The sequence below is a fragment of the Solanum lycopersicum genome, chromosome 8, assembly GCF_036512215.1.
Source record: "Solanum lycopersicum chromosome 8, SLM_r2.1".
Taxonomy (NCBI): Eukaryota; Viridiplantae; Streptophyta; class Magnoliopsida; order Solanales; family Solanaceae; genus Solanum; species Solanum lycopersicum.
Window position 1 is genome coordinate 32,042,765 of NC_090807.1, and position 18,344 is coordinate 32,061,108.

At 34.3% G+C, this 18,344-nt stretch overlaps 1 protein-coding gene across 1 annotated transcript; it reads right to left on the minus strand.

The window, feature by feature from the left end:
* Positions 1–11,868: 11,868 nt before the first annotated feature.
* LOC138337906 (uncharacterized) lies at positions 11,869–12,570 on the minus strand. Its single transcript, XM_069288344.1, has 2 exons — positions 12,284–12,570; positions 11,869–12,151 (listed from the first exon to the last, which is right to left on the minus strand). The coding sequence occupies exons 1-2, from the start codon at positions 12,568–12,570 to the stop codon at positions 11,869–11,871; spliced, it is 570 nt and encodes a 189-aa protein (XP_069144445.1).
* Between the last annotated feature and the right edge of the window lie 5,774 nt (positions 12,571–18,344).

Here is an 18,344-nt window from a genome sequence, read left to right on the forward strand (position 1 = left end):
TTTATATTTCTTTGGAAGAAAAATTAAAAAAAAACATAACCTCTCTTAACCATTTACCCTTAATCCTCTTGCTTTATGCTTTATAGAATAAACAACATGGGCCAAAATCATAAGTTGGGGGTGTGGTGAAAAGAAAAGCAAGTGAAGAAAGTGCGAAATGGATCCTGTCTATCAATTCTGTTAAGAAAAATTGAACCCCTCCATATAAAAAAGAGAAAAGAGAAAAATAAAAGAAACGAAAAAGAAAAAAATTGTGCGATAAATTTGAAAGTTACAAAAAGAAGAAGGCGGTTTCTGGCATGGAAAACTTAATAAAGGGATGACTGTGAGCACTTATGAACTTGATAAAGGAAAAGAAGTGTTGTGATCAAAAATTTCATAAAGATTATAGTCAGTGAGCCTAATGACCATACCTTTGCACTCGGCCCCATTACAAGCCTTAAACAAGCCTTTTTGATCTTGATAAAGGTTAAACAAATATCGATAGAAAAATAAAGGGAACCTACGTATGAAAACATGCACTATGTTATTTTTTGTGATAGTAAGTGTTTATATGATTTCCAAACCTTAAATGATTATACAACATGTGTGTGAGAATGAAATCATAATTTGTGTGAGGGAATTTGAATGCTTTGGCTGAGCTTAAACTTGAATTTTAAGCAAGTATTGCAAGCTTGAGAATCTTGGTAATGATGAGTCACAACTTGAATAATTTGGTACACAATTGATCCTTGCATAAGTAAATAGAGTCTTGTTGTGTACATTCATGATTGAATCTTGTATAGCACTATTTAGAACATCCTTTTTGAAATGATGAACTTGAGGACAAACAAAAGTTTAAGTTGGGTTTTTGATGAGTCCACAGATTGGACTCATTCAAGGATATATATATTTTTTTATATAGAAATAGAGTCCTTAAATGCTTGTTTTATCTCAATTACTGATTAATAACCATGAGTTTCTAGCATTACAAGATTGAGGCAAAGCATACACACTACTTGGAAAAAAGAAGCAAAAAGGATGAAAAGAACTAAGAAATCAAGGTCTGAGGATCACTGATAGGTCTGAAGATTGCCTTTTGTTCCTGTATGCTGAGCCCTGAAGAACAAGATCAAATTGGCAGTGAAAAGTATTAGTCGGCGCATCACCGAGAAGTTCCGAGAAACAGTACTTTATCGCACAGTGATCAAGAACATGAAGATTCCTTGACTAAGCGCAAGACGGAAATGAATTAACAAAAGGGAGAATTGCCGATTTTATCGGCGATTCATACTAACTAATCCCAGTGATCTGCTGCAGCACTAAACCTTGAAAACTATAAATACTTTTCGAGTGTTTTAGCTTAAGGGAGATCATTATCAGATTATAATCAAACATTATTAGAAGGGGATTCTTGTTTGTGGTGACGCCACGTAGGCGGGCTTAAGTTTCTCTTTTATACATATATATTATTATCTATTAGAAAATATCAAACTTCATTAAAGGAAATGACAAACATGAAAAAAAAATACAAACATAAATCTTAAACATTGAACAATTAAACTATTTGACCAATGAAAGATGTCTCAAAAAGTCACGTAATATGGAATAATTATTAATTTAATTTGTGAGGTAATATACACCTATTAATATGAAAAGTAAGGACATATTTCTACTTTTACCCTTTTAGTTACTCTCACACTATTTATAAAAATAAATCAGACTACGAAGAATAAATAGGAATAGTTAGCTCTCTTGGACTAATCAGTTAGAAAAGGTAAATGAAGGACAAAAAGGAAAGAGCTTTCCAAAAATTTTCTTTAACATTGAACAAATAACTTATTCTGAACAATAAAAGTTTCAAACTTTTAATTGTTTTGAACAATTAACATAAATATCTAATGGGGTCATGCCTTTCCTCAAAACTCCTCATTGTCAGGCTATTGTATGATAAAAACAACTTTGGCTCACGTATAATACTACACATAAAATTTTGGAATATCTTTAAAAGCTTAGTGCATTCTCAAACTAAGTACAGAAAAATCAAAAATAAAATCAGCTTTTTGGAATTGATAGCCACCAGATATGGTCAGCCAAATATGCATAACAAGAACCACATCAAACTACTGAGAAGAAGGAGAGAATTGACAAATCATTAGAAAGTTTTGTTTTTCTACTATCTGCATGGTCATTGCAGGGCAATCAATTGTACAAAGCATCCTGCGTTAGCAGACGCCAGGAGGAGTTATAAACAAAAATAAGGTAAAGAACATTTTTATCAATGCTTACTAGTTTTTTCTTAAATTTCGTATGTTCTTAAGAGCTCGGACTCAAAAGGTTAATTTTTTTCCTTGAAAAAACATAAATGACATATCAAAATTTCAATTATCTTTAAAATATTTTAGAAAATGTTTGCATATTCAGTGCAAGCAATTAACTATAAATAAATATCTTATACTATTGACCGCATATGTCATGACCCGACCTACACCCTAGATATAGCCAACACGCGAGAACCATTGTTGGTCTCCAAGTGAACCCTCATCCTAACTGACTACCAGAGACAAACTAACTCAAACATACAAAAGCTTAAAACCTGAATAAAACAATATATTCCACTCACCATAAAATAGGTAACTTCAGTCTTTAAAACATTTAACAAAATAAATAAATAGACTTCTCAAATTCTATTGTCTATCTATTAAGACTTTAAATGGCAAAGATGAAAGTCAGTACAAGACCCACGACATCTTGAAAAAACTAAAAACTAAATGAAATCCTTCTAAAGAGAGAAGGGTCACCATAGCTATCTCGAACTTCATGTGGTATCAACGAAACATATATCTGCATCATGAAGTGATGTAGTCCAATTGGATCAGTCTTTGGAATGTACGAGCCAGTAAGAAAAATTATAAAGCATAAATATAAACTTGAACTGTTCAAAAGGAAATATTGTTACCTCTACTCCACTCACAAAACTAAACTCAACTCAAACAAAAAATTTTCAACTCAAGGATAAGATATTTAACATAGTTAAATAAGGCTTAAGTCAATGATAAGATATTCAACTTAGTGACGTAAGACTCATCTCAATAATAAGATGCTCGACTCTGAGTGCTCTACTCTGGGTACTCAACTCTAGATACTGAACTCTAGGTATTCAATTCAATATAAAGCAACCACACATATGTAATATATGGAAAGATTCTATAACAAATGAAAGCAAATAAATTGGTATGCAATGATACCATATAAACTTTTCTTACATATGAAAATACAAAGTAAATTGTGTGTATATAAGAATACAAAATATCTTCGTGGGAGTTTCTCTATCCGACAATCATCACTATGAGATAAGTTATGGTAGATCATCTTGCCACACACTTACAGGGTAATCATATACCTTGTCGGGGGGTAAAGAACCTAACTCACTAAGTGGATCCACTAGTCTATGCTAAAATTCATTAAGGAATCATCTAAAAAGTATAAGCATTTCTCCCCACGTTGATACGTGGTTTATGGAAACTTGAGTTTTATGAACTCCTCCCCATATTGGTGCTCAATACTACATCCAATAGCTTCCACGGTAAAATCCTACACCCAACGATGGATGGTTCTAGTCTTAGCTCAAAAATAATACCACGAGGGGTATGGGATTGATAGAGGATAAATTTTATATAAATACATACATACATACACACACACACACACACACACACATATGTATATATATGTTAAAATTATTAATAATAAACTAAAAAAAGAGGGATAAAGTGATAGAGCAATAAGATTAATCAGATAAAGTAATATTTTCTTCATTATTTTTTTCGTGTGTTTACATTGAAGAGGTATTGTCCATTTTATAGGAAAACACTTCCTTGGAGAAGTGATAATTCCACAATAATAGGTCATGGGTCATGGACATACATATAACATATCTTTATTTATAAACTCCCCCTTTGTAAGTCCATGTATAAATTAAATAGAGATAAATAAAACTTGTTTGTAATACACGTTATTTACTGCATTATTAAAAACCTTATCATGAAAACCCAGTGGGACAAAACTTGATTAACGGAAAAAGAGTGCAACATGTATGTACTCGCCCAGATGAAACTATCACTTAATATCTAGAAGATGACGCATTCCAATGTTTTATCTTAATTTCTCAAAGGTTGAAGTTGGCAATGCGTTAGTAAACATATTTTCTAGATTATCACTGGAATGAGCTTGTTGAACATTTATTTCTCCCTTCTTTTGAAAGTCATGAGTAAAAAAGAAATTTGGTGAAATATGTTTTGTTCTATCTCCTTTGATGTATCCTTCTCTTAGTTGAGCTATACATCCAACATTGTCTTCATATAATGTTGTTGGAGCATCTCCTTTTAAAGAAAGACCACATGTTTATTGGATGTGTTGGGTTAGTGATCTTAACCATCCATATTCTTGACTTGCGTCATGAATAACTATTATCTCTGCATGATTGAAAAAGTGGCAGCCATTGTTTGTTTTGTTTAATGCCAAAATATAGATGTGTACCTCCACATGTAAATAAATAACTTGTTTGATATGGACCTTAATGTGGGTCATAAAAATATCCCGCATGTGCATATCCAATTAATTGTAAATTGAACTCCTTGAATAATATAGTCCCAGATCAATAGTCCCTTGAAGGTATCTAAATATATGTTTTATACCATTTCAATGTCTTCGTGTCGAAAAGAACTAAATCTAGCTAATAAATTTACAGAAAAAGATAGATATGATCGAGAATTACTAGCAAGGTACATCAATGCACCAATTGAACTAAGATATGGTATTTTAGAACAAACCAAGTCTTCATCATTTTAATGAGCTCGAAATGGATCTTTATTAATATCACGTGATCTCACAATAATTGGGGTACTTAGTGGATGTGCTTTATCATTGTAAAATATTGTTAGTATATATTGATTCATGGATAAATTCTCCATTTTGTTAAATGTTCAATTTGTATATCTAGAATATAATTGCCTTTTCAAAGTCTTTCATTTCAAATTTCTTTTTCAAACATTCTACTGCCTCTGAAATCTCTTTACGAGTTCCAATGATATTCAAGTCATCAACATATACAACTATAATGACAAATTTAGATCCAGACCTTTTAATAAATACGCAAGGACAAATTAGGTCACTTTTTTACCCTTATTTTAATAGAAATTCGCTAAAGGGATTATACCACATGTGCCCTGATTGTTTCAATCTGCATAAAGATTTTTGAAGTTTTATTAAATAACTTTCCCGGGAATCATTATACATTTCAGACATTTTTAATGAATCGGAAATTTTCATAAAAATGACGTTGTCTAGTGAACCATATAAATCGGCTGTAACGACATCCATTAGATGCATGTAAAGTTTTTCATGAACTACCAGATTTATAAGATACCTGAATGTGATTGCGTCCACCACTGGAGAATATGTCTCAATATAATCAATATCAGGTCTTAGTGAAAATTCTTGTGATACAAGTCGTGCTTTATATCTTACTACATCATTTTTCTCATTTTGTTTTCACACGAGCACCCATTTTACCCCACTGGATTTATACCTTCATGTGTTCGGATTGTCGGTCCAAAAACATCACATTTTTCAAGTGAAACTAATTGAACTTGAATTGCATCTTTCAATCTTTGCCAATCATTTCTTCTGTCTACATTCCTTAACATATTTTGGTTCAAGATACTAATTTTGTTGCATTATTTGTATAGCAACATTATAAGGAAAAATATTATCGACAATTATATCATTTCAGTTCCATATTTTTCTTTATGGGACATAGTTTATTGAGATTTTTTCATTATTTTTAGGCTCCTAAACTTCTTCCAAGGTTTCATTAATTATTATGTCTCCTTGCTCTTCTCGAGCATGTTATTTCATATTATGATCATCCTGATCGTTACCTCCTTTCTTTTTTTAGGATTCTTATCTTTGGAACCAATTGGTCTACTACGTTTTAAGCGCAGTTTAGATTCATCTATATTAATTTATCTTCTTATCAGGACGTCAACTCAAATTGGATCATTAAAAGCTGAAATATGAGATTTAGTAACTCTTGATAGGTCAGTCAATGAATGCATCTGATAGTTGATCTGCAATATTTTGAAAATGGATTATATTTTGAAGCTCATGTTCACATTTGCTTGTATGAGGATATAAATACGATAGTGATAATTCATTCCAATCTATTTCCTTTTTTTCAGTTGCTTATTTTCTCTCACAAATGTTGTGTAAGACCCAAAATGAGTTAGGGTGTCTAGATACTAGTATGTTAGTATTAAGTATATAAGCTCCTAAAAAGACATATTATATGGTTTAGAGTCATTATGTGATGTTTGAGGTGAATTGGAAGTCAAACGTCAAGGGACGACCAAGATTTTCGATGACTAGTCACCTTTGTGCCTCATGTGTCTATACATGTTTATATATTGTATTTCATGAGATTATGAAGTCTTAAAAAGATTTATAATGATTTTTAAATAAGGTATATGGAGTTTCATGATGTTTGGAGGTAAAACATCCAAGAACGTCCAAGATGTTTGAAAGTTAACCCTTAAGACGCTCAATGTGTGTCTTGATAGGGCGTGCCTATTTGGATGTTTTTCGTGTAATTATTTTGGGTAAAACTCATGTTTAAGGTCTAAAACTTTTTAATGGTTGTATTTACGTTAGAAACTTCCGGGTACGACTTCGAAAGGCCCCACAAGAAGGACCCAAGGTTCGGCGAGACACTACCTTGGCAGTTTCAATCGACGGACCAAACAACAGCCAGTTGGTTGACCAAATTCCTATTGGTGAGGTATCTTCAATGTAATCTTAGATTGGGAAGGTTTTCAACACAAAAATTAGCCAAGGACCAATTGACGGAAGACAAAGGACGGCCAGTTGATTGGGTCCGTCGATGGTGGCCTGTAACTGTTGCCTTGCGTCTGTTTTATTTAAGGGGTGAATTGGAAATTCACCCCATACCCTAAAATGAACCTAATGATTAATTTACATATATTTGGGTGTATATAAGGGATCAAACACGTGAACAACCCATTCCAAATTCCCTCTACATGAAATAAACCTTTCCCTAAAAAAATCTTCTCCTAGAAACCACCATTGTTAGTGAAGCTCAAGAACAACTTGGAGATTGTATTTCCATGGATTAATCACCAAGTTTTATAGGTATTCATGTATATAAACATATGGTGATCCTTTATCTCCAAGTTACCTTTCACTTAGAGAGTTCTTCTCAATGTTTTCAAAGAAAGTTTCATGATTAAAGTTCTTCTTCTTCAATCAATCCATGGTTTCCTTCTAAAAACGTTTTAATGATTAAATCATGATGAATTTACGTTAATGAATTGTTTTTTTACTCCAATGTCATGATAAACCCACGTTCCCTCCCTAAATCGATTTAGTCCTTGCATGGGCTTTGTGAGCTTGACTTGTTATCGATTGAATTACGATTCTATTATGTTGAATTGATTATATATTGTTTTTAACGTAATTGATGTTTATTTGATGATGAATAATCCATGTGGATCGATATTTCAAGGTTTGAACAAGCCTAGCCTAGTCTTCATTATGATCACTGAAATGTGGTTCCTTAATTGGTTAAAAAGTGGATTTCGATTATGTTGTGGTTCTTGTATCTACTTCTTAAGGGTAATATTATGATTGAATTGTAAGTATAAATCATGTATGATCAAGGTGAAGAAGTATGAATATGATTTTAGCAAAGTTCTTCTAGTCTATAGAATTGTAACTTGTGATCTTGACGTAAGGTTAGTTGTTATGTGAATTGATCATGGTTAATTGTCTATAGCTACTGCTTATAATGCAATGTGAGTATGAATTATATGTAATATATCCAATGTGGATCAATTCATGATATTTTGAATAGGATTAAACTATGTAAACTTACCTTCCATGAATTCCTAATATTAAGCATGCTTATAGTGAATTTGACCTTATTGGTAATTGTAGTAGTGTCTCATCTAGACTGATTTCTCTAGATATTGATGATCTATAACTCTCTACTTTATACCATATATGTGATATAGTGCACTAGTTGTATCATGGTCTTGTGATGACTTGTACATGGTTTCGTTTATAATTTAAGTACTTATATTTACTGCTTAATACTCGTATTAATGATGAAAAATTTTTATTGATCAATGATGATAAAAGAGTGAGAAATTGGTAAGAATGCTTATCTCCTCGAATTTTCTATATAATGTTGATGAGGCCTAGTGTCATGACCGGAGTTCAGACCCCAGATGAGACCAGTATTGTTGACCTCTTAGAGGTCGCAGACAAGCCTACGTACGTCATTCTTACTTCATCTAGATTAATTTTAGCGGCAAATTTGAAATTTTTTTTCCTAACATGAGTACTAAACATTCTATTACATGTATAATTGTTCACCATCAACCATCTAACCTTAAGATCATCAAATGAAAGAAATAGTTCATAGTTGCATTAACTGGGTACTTGGCAAAACGGCACCAATACAAAGTCTCAAATGAAATTGGAAATGAAACACTAGTGGAACATGCTCCACTAGCTAAAGTCTACATTTAAGCTAGATATTAATAGTAGATAGCCTCTAAAGCGTGAGGGTCTACCAAGTCCGGATGAAATCTCCACGTCCGGATAGCTGTAATGTCATACTATAAGATCTTACGTCCACCTGTGCCTGCACCTAAAAGTAGATATTTGAATGAATTATTAAAAACTTGTACTAAGTATGGGTATATGAAATCACACACCAAGGACATGCCTGAGAAAGAATAGCTCTTTCCTAAAAACATGATTTATGGAAAGTAAAGTTAGTGGACTTGACAAATTTGGATCAGGAAAGTCAATGGACCTGCCAAATTTGGATTTGAAAATTCATGCCATGAGTGTAACATGCATCATCAAACTTATCTTTTTGCAAACAACACATAACATATTTCACATAGCACATATCATAATTCATATAACACATAACGTTGTTTATATCATTCATTCATATGCCATGACACATAGGAATCATGGACTTTACATTAATACTTCCTAAAAATGATGGCTCAACATATAGAACCTCAACTAGGGAGTGTGCTTTAGCAAACACAGAGTCTACTTCATTCATTCATACATACTTCATTTCATTTCATTCATGGGTCAGTGTAAACACCAGTTATACCTAGGATGTGATTTAAGACTTTCATCGGGTTTGTTGTGCATTGAGCAAGAATTACCTAATGTCATTACTTAAATCTAACTCACCTCTTGATATCCTATTCTAACACATTTGGTATCATTTGTTTCATTATTTTCATCATTTGAGGCCGTCCTCATTCATTCATTGGGAACTTTAACTTTAACAGACATAGATCATGTTAGCATCATGAAATCAAGTGTCATGAAACCCCACAGCGAAAAGAGGTGGAAATACCGACCAAGGTGACCCAAAACATGCTAGCGTACATGGGAATGAACCCCACCAGATCCCTATATTGCTAGTATAGGTTCGAAGAGTAGGAAATATAAGGAGACCCATACCCGTCATACTACACACTCTCATCTCATGAGAGTTATGTGAACCTCTGCCCTTCCCCACAGCCTCTCTTTAATTATTTTTTAGTTCTCTAGGGACTCTGAGGTTGTGGGTTCGAACCTCCATAATCTCCTTATTTTATTTCTATTTAAAGATTGACTTAGCTATGTATTGGAAGTGAGGTTGTGGGATCGAGCTCCCACAACCTCACTTTATTTTCTTTTTATTTATTCCTTTTTCCTTTACAACCTTGAGGTCGTGGGTTCGATTCCCATGCCTCACACTTCTTTTCTTTTATTTTTCTTTCCTTTAATTCGCTGCCTGGAGGTCGTGGGTTTGATTCCCAAGCGTCCCATTTTGTTTTATTAATTTTTGTGCTCTACACATTCAGCCATCATCCCCCATGTCGATCCCCCCGACCCTATATCTTTTCTTGCGAATTTAAGGCATCACACGGATGAGGTCACAGGTTCGAATCCTGGTGGTCTCATTCCTTTTAAAACCACTTAAATTTCCATATTACTCCTCTATAGTTTAGACTAAGCGAAACTTGTTGTTTTTGCTGTAAAACTAATCATTTTCTTACCTTATTTTCATCAATATTTCCACTTGAAAACATAGGAAAAGTCATGGACCATTTAACACCTTTTTGGGGTAGATTTTATGGATTCGTTTAACACATTCTTAGGTGTACATTCATTGTTGTTTTAGCTGCAACTTTCCATTTAAAATCAGTCACATACAACTCATATGAACATCACGAATTACACATTTTATGCACACTTATTTCAGTCATTAAACTTACCATTTTAAGACTTCAAAAGGGATAACAACACCAAACATTTACATATTGTACCACATCATTTTCGGTTGACATCATTGAACATTCTTGCTATTTCCATAAACAAAATAACAAAGAATATCACATTTCACACTTATCTACCAGAAGCCACACAAAAAACATGATTTCTAACCTAATTTAGATTTAAATTGGAAGGAGACCAGGGACAAGAAGTTCAACATTCAAAGGGACAACACTAGTTTCATACGTTTGAATTTGGTAGAAAGAAATTTCTTTTGGAGAAAGGATTCCAAGGGAGAAAACCCATTCCTTATTTTGACATTTAAACCTTAAATTTGCTGCCCAAAAACTCCACTCAAGAACACGTCTAAGACTCCTCAATATTAACTCCACTCGAATGACAACCTCCCTTAGCCTAGTGTGCAAAATTAATGTTTGTTTTCATGTGATTTCCTGTGAGTTATTCAAGTGTGAAGAACTTGGTTTATTTTTCTGCTTTTGTATCTTACTTTGGCAGAGAATTTCGTGTGAATGAGGTAGAGAGATTGAGAGTGTGAATGGAGAGATAAACGTGTGAGAGAGTTGGAGTTATTGGAGGTTTAGGAGTCTAGTTTTTGGACTTAGTCAATAGAGTTTTTATTTACTTGATAAAAATCTGATTTTTATTTTATTTTAAATCAGATAATAAATAATAATAAAAAATTAATTATATTAATTCGGTTGGTTAAATAAAAATCACATTAATTCATTTCTTCCGCCTAGGTTCGAACCCTGGTGAAGCAAGACCTCACTTCAAGAGCTCGATTTCGGCTCTCTCTCTCCCCAAATTGCCCATCCACCTTATTAATTAAATAATTAATCATATATTTTAGGTAATTATGATATTACCCTTATCCTGGAAAAGACCATTTTACCCCTAGACCCTCCAAACATATGATTTCCTCTTTTTAAGTTTGGTAATGACTCTTTCGATTAAATCTTCGTATTCGAGAGCCCTGCATAGTTGTAACCAACCTTTCCTAGCTCAAATCACTCCCCAAATTAGTTTGCTTGGATGTTTCAAGGGTTTTGGAGTCTGGTTCTACGCGCATCAATCCGTGTGAACCCTACTCTAATCATAGGCATTCTTGACACATTAAGTATCACTTAGTATATCTATTTTAGGGTTGTTACATTATCCCCCATTAGGAACATTCATGCCCTAACAACACTACTCTTTACTAAGAATAAGTAAGTCATCTATAGGACGTGTGCATACATAGGCAATTCAATACTCCCTATTTGTGAATATCCGATTATCATATTAACATGATGGTGAATATCCTTGAAACCTACTAGTAGCTTCACATTAATAGACTATGTAACTCTTTCCTAAAGAAGTCTCATCAAAGTATACAATATAAGTAAACATATAAAGTCATATAAATTAGCAACCAACATGATGACTCAAACATATTAACTTCATACCAGTGCATAAACACCATACATAGTCAAACACATGAAAGACTAATTAAGGCTACTCACCTGAGACTTCACCAGAAGTGTCTTCCCTTGCACCCCTAGACTTGAGTGCGAATAATAATTGCCTCCTTGAAACCTCTTCACTTGGACCATTAGACTCAACTCTCTCCTTCCCTTGTTGTTGAATTCTTCTTGTCGGACAATCCTTCACCATGTTACCCGGTTTGCCACAACTATAACAAGCATTACCCATCGTACATTCTTCTCCATGTAGTTTGCCACACTTCCTGCAAGGTGGTCGCTCATCAGGTGCATCTACTTCACTGTTTCTCTTAACTCTGGACTCAAAATTCGTATCATGGTGACCCTTTGATGAACTTGACTCCCCTTAGTGGAAGAATCCCTTCTTAAACCTTGGCTTATCCCTGATTTCAGTACTACTCTTCCTTGAAAAATTCTCCTAAGCTTGCCTTGACCTGTTCCATGCCCTAGTGTTTTTCCTTTTTCTTATTTTCTCCACTTGCTGGACAAGGACCATAAGCCTGGAAAGGTACATGTTGTCATGTATCATAGCTGCCCTACACTCCTCTTTGAGATCCTCAACAATTCCTGTGAAGAATCCACTCATCTCATCTCTGCTGTTACACACAAGAGAAGTGGCATACTTGGATAATTTCACAAACTTCAGGGAATACTCCCTGATTTTCATCGATCCCTGTTTAAGGTTGATAAACTCGTCAACCATGGCCTCCCTCATCTCCTTAGGGGAAAATCTCTCCAGGAAGACTGTCTTAAAAAACTCCCAAGTGCCCGGGACTCCGCCATAAACTCAACTATCCTGCCATATTTTGCATCAAGTCTGTGCAACATCCTTGAATTGATAGGAAGAAAACTCTACTTTATCTGTATTTGTGGCTCCTATAGCCACCAAAATCTTATGCAACTCATCCACAAACTCCTAGGGATCCTCTGAAGTCTAAGACTCCGTGAAAATAGGAGGATTCATCCTCGTGAAATCCCTCAATTTGTCAGCCATGATACGCACTAGTGGGTTCTCCCTCTCAAGATTCTGCCGGTTGACGTGGGCAGTCATGGACTGGGCGTGCATAGGGATGACCTGTTCCATTTGGTTTGGAGATTACCAAGCCTCCGCATCAGTCAACCCAGCTAGGTTAACTGGCATAGCCACTTCTTCAGCTGGAGCTTGGGGTAGAACCTGATTGTTCCCATCAGCTACTACTCCTCTCCTCTAACCAATAGTTCTCCTAGTGTTCATTCTCTGTAAATAACAGGATTGATGTTAGACACGCTCATAACATTAGGAAAGTCAAACATTATGAAAGGCACGATAAGATCCTAAGAAGGGAAATTTTCCTACGCATCGTGCAGTCTCGAATCCAGGATAGCGGTGCACTTCACTACCATGACTTAGAAACTACTCAATGTGGTTGATGTGAACTTATTATCCTATGAATTTAACCTAGTTCTGTGATACCAACTTTGTCAAGACCGGAGTTCATACCCCAGATGAGACCGACATCATTGACCTCTCATAGGTCGCAGACAAGCGTACATAAGTTATTCTTACTTCATCTAGATTAATTTTAGAGGCAAATTTGAATTTTTTTGTTTACTAACATGCATACTAAACATTATATTACATGTATAATTGTTCACCATCAACCATCTAACTTTAAGATCATCAAATGAAAGAAATACTTCGTTGCTGCATTAAATGTGTACTTGCCAAAACGGCACCAATACAAAGTCTCAAATGAAATGGGAAATGAAACACTAGTGGAACATGCTCCACTAGGTAAAGTGTACATCTAAGCTATATAATAACAGTTGATAGCCTTGAAATCATGAGGGCCTACCAAGTTTGGATGAAATCTCCACGTCGGGATAGCTGAAGCGTCATACTGTAAGATCTTACGTCCACCTGTGCCTGCACCTAAAAGTAGATACTTGTATGAATTAGTACACACTTGTACTAAATATGGGTATATGCAAGCATACACCAAGGACATGTATTAGAAAGAATATCTCTTTCCTAACAACATGATTTATGGAAAGTCAAGTCAGTGGACTTGCTAAATTTGGATCAAGAAAGTCAATGGACCTGCCAAATTTGGATTTGGAAAGTCATGCCATGACTGTAACATGCATCATCAAACTTATCATTTTGCAAACAACACATAACATAATTTACATAGCACATATCATAATTCATATAACACATACCATCGTTTATATCATTCGTTCATATGCCATGAGGCATTGGAATACCAAAAATGAGGGCTCAACATATGGGAACTCAACTAGAGAGTCTGCTTTAGCAAACACAGAGTCTGCTTCATTCATTCATACGTAGTTTATTTCATTTCATTCATAGGCCAATCTAAACACCATTTATACCTAGGATGTAATTTAAGACTTTCATAAAGTTATTTGTGCAATGACCAAGAATGACCTAATGTCATTACTTGAATCTAACTCACCTCTTGATTATCCTATCCTAAAACCTTTGGTATCTTTTGTTTCATTATGTGCATCCTCTGAGGATAGCCTCATTCATTCACTGGGAACTTTAACTTTAACCGATATAGATCATGTGAGCATCATGAAATTTAGTTTCATTAAACCTCATACCAAAAAGAGGTGTAATCACTGGCAAAAGTTACCCAAAACATACTAGCGTACATCGGAATTTTACCCCGCCTGATCCCTATATTGCCAGTAAAGGTTCGAAGACTAGGATATATAAGGAGACCCATATCTGGCATGACAGACAGTCTCATCTCATGAGAGTTACGTGAACCTCCGCCCTTCCCAAAAGAAGGCATCACCGATCATAGCTTGTCTATCAGTGCTCTGTAAAAAATAACATTACGTTCAACTCATTTGTCATCGAAGCTGGCTTCTAGTATAAGGAAATAGTAGCTCTATAGATGATTTCTCATCTCATCATTAATATTAAGTGTGTTAATCTCAATACTTTCATCAGAGTATTCATAGATACTGGTCTCTTTATTAACATTACACTCTCATAGGTGAGTACGTTTTAGTAACATTTACTTGGGCTCATTTGAGATTGCTCTCATCATTTACATTAGCCTCATATCATGTTGTCACCACATTCATTAACATTATCACATTTTCTCTTCATAATTACCCACCCCTTTTTATGTGAATGTTCATTTCATCATATGCCAATGCACTTGGCCATTTAGTGTGTTTCACACTCTTACTTAACCCTTCTAGGGTTTCATCATATCATTGTTCATTTCCTCATATGCCAATGAACTTGGTCATTTAGTGTATCTTACAGTCATACTTAACCCTTCTAGAGTTTCATCATTTCATTACATACATCTTAGTGGGTTCACTTATTTTTAATTGTATGATATATTTATGGGTCTGTACATACAAGCCATGTGCATTCATTCATATTTTGTTAGGTGAATCATATCTTCCTAAGATTATGTAGTACAAGACTTGTGTATTTTGTATGTATGCCAAGATCTAGATTTTTATCTAAGTACGTGGCATTATTTTTGAAGGTTTAACTCACGTATGATTTATGTATCAATACGGAAATTTGGGCAAGGGAACCCAAGTTCGAACCCCTTGGACAATACTTAATCTTTTCTTGACTTTATTTTTATTCATCTGATATTAGAACCCTAAATCGATCCCCAACATCAACAATCTATCTTTATTTTTCTTCTTGGATTCTCTTGTTATTTGGCCGGAGGGTTGTAAGATTAAACCCCCACAACCCCTTTTACTTTTCATTTAAAAATTTAATTCCTCCTGTCCAATTTTGCATAGACCATGAGGTTGTGGGATCAAACCCCCACAACCTATCTTTAATTGTTGTTTAATGTGCTAGGGACTATGAGGTTGTGGGTTCGAACTAATTCATTGGCAATGAGGTTGTGGGATCGAGCCCCCAAAGCCTCACTTTATTTTCTTTTTATTTATCCCTTTCTCCTTTACAACCTTGAGGTCGTGGGTTTAATTCCACGCCTCACACTACCTTTCTTTTATTTTTCTTTCCTTTCATTCGCTGCCTGGAGTTCGTGGGTTCGATTCCCACACCTCCCATTTTATTTTATTAATTTTTGTGCTCTACACTTTCATCCAGCATCCCCCATTTTATTTTATTAATTTTTGTGCTCTACACTTTCATCCAGTATCCCCCATTTCGATCCCCCCTGACCCCATATCTTCTCTTGCGAATTTAAGGCATCACGCGGATAAGGTAAGAGGTTCAAATCCTAGTAGCCTAATCCTTTTTAAAACCAATTAAATTTCCAGATTACTCCTCTATACTTTAGCCTAAACGAAACTTGTTGTTTTTGCTGGAAAATTAGTCATTTTCTTACCTTAGTTCTACAAATATTTCAACTTGAAAACTTAGGAAAAGTCATGGATCATTTAATACCTTTTTGGGGTAGATTTTATGGATTCGTTTAATACATTATTAGGTGTAGATTCACTATTGTTTTACCTGCATCTTTCCTCTTAAAATCAGTCACATACACCTAATATGAACATCACAAATTACACATTTTATGCACGTTAATTTCAGCCATCAAATTAACCATTTTAAGACATCAAAACGGATAACAACAACACCAAACATATACGTATTACACCACATCATTTTTTGTTGACATCATTGAACATGCTTGATATTTCCATGCACAAAATACAAAATAATATCACATTTCACACTTATCTACCACCAGACATACAAATAACATGACTTCTAACCTAATTTAGATTAAAATTTGAAGGAGACTAGGGAAAAAGAGTTCAACAATCAAGGGGACAACCCTAGTTTCATACATTTTAATTTTGTAGAAAGAAATTTCTCTTGGAGAAAGGATTCCAAGAGAGAAACCCCATACCTTATTTTGACGTTCAAACCTTGAAGTTGCTGGCCAAAAACTCCACTCAAGAACACGTATAAGCCTCCTCAATATTAAATCCACTCGAATGACAACCTCCCTTAGCCTACTGTGAGATTAATGTTTGTTTTCTTGTGATTTCGTGTGAGCTATTCAAGTGTCAAGAACTTGGTTTAAATTTCTGATTTTGTATATTATTTTGGCAGAGAATTTTGTGTGAAAGAGGAAGTTTTAGATTGAGAGTGTGAATGGAGAGATAAAAGAGAGAGAGTGTTGGAGTTATATGAGGTTTAGGAGTTTAGTTTTAGGACTTAGTCAATAGGGTTTTTATTTATTTAATAAAAATTTGGTTTTTATTTTATTTTAAATCAGATAACAAATAATAATTTTTGCTCTATCTCACTAAATTTTTCCTCCTCCTTATTAATTAAATGATTAATATTATATTTAGGGTAATTATGATATTAACTTAGCATGGAAAAAGACCATTTTACCCCTAGACCCTCCAAACCAAAGATTTCCTCTTTTTAAGTCTGGTAAAGACTCCTTCGAGTAAATCGTCGTATTCGATAGCCCTACAGGGTTGTACCCAACCTCTACTAGCTCAAATAACTCCCCAAGTTAGTTGGCTTGGATGTATCAAGGGTTCCGAAGTCTGTTTCTATGCACATCAATTGTGTGAACCCTGGTCTAATCATAGGTATTCTTGATACATTAAGTATCACTTATTATATCAATTTTTAGAGTTGTTACACCTTGTATGGAATCGTGTGATATGGTCCCCTTATGGTGGCAGTGTTTAATTTATTGGCATTATATATGTGTTGATTATAGCCCTGAAGGCAAATTGATGAATATATGAATATGTGGTTATGATGATTACCCTATGTGAAGTTTATGCCTACTTTCCTATTCTAGTTGTGATCTAGGTTGTATGGATATTGTATAAGCATGTGCATATACATGTTAAGGTAAAGTATTGGTGCTAACATTGATAAGTTAAAATAACTAATAATCCCTTACCTATGTACCCCTATGTGAATGCATGAATAGTATAAGTTAGGAGTCTAAAGTGTAATATAAAGTTCACTTGTATCCTATGCTATTGTGTGTTGTGTGGTCTATGTTTGAAAGAGTATAATGGTGTAAGAGTATGGCTGCCTCAATGTGTTGTTGATAGCCATTATGTGATCATGTTGACCAATGTACACACACACACTCACTTTACATGCATTTTAGAAGTAGTATAGATCATGATGTCTAAATGAAAGGTAGTTCTCATATTAACTAGTGTTTACAATTATGCATGTTAAGGTGTTGTTTATGAAAGTATGATATGTATTTCATTATATAGGATGACTTGATAGGTGTAATAGTATGGGCAAGGGTATGCGACTTTGTCTATGCATTGCACATGTTTACCTTCATAGGATAGTTCTAGTTTTGGTTTCTATATGTATGAATATGAATATATGAAATGTGTGACTTAAGGTATTCTGTGGAAGGTTTTCTTACATATATGTATTCACATACACATGAAGTATGATATAGTCAATAGAGGATCCTCGAAAAGTGTGCTTAAGTGTATCCTAAACTAGATCGTGATAATACA

Bases quoted from the DNA above. Each gene is read 5' to 3' on its own strand.
- LOC138337906 (XM_069288344.1), bottom strand. From the start codon at position 12,570: ATGAGGGAGGCCATGGTTGACGAGTTTATCAACCTTAAACAGGGATCG. The intron at 12,152-12,283 runs GCAAGCTTAGGA...TTTTGAGTCCAG, and splicing joins AGGGCATGGAACAGGTCAAG to AGTTAAGAGAAACAGTGAAG.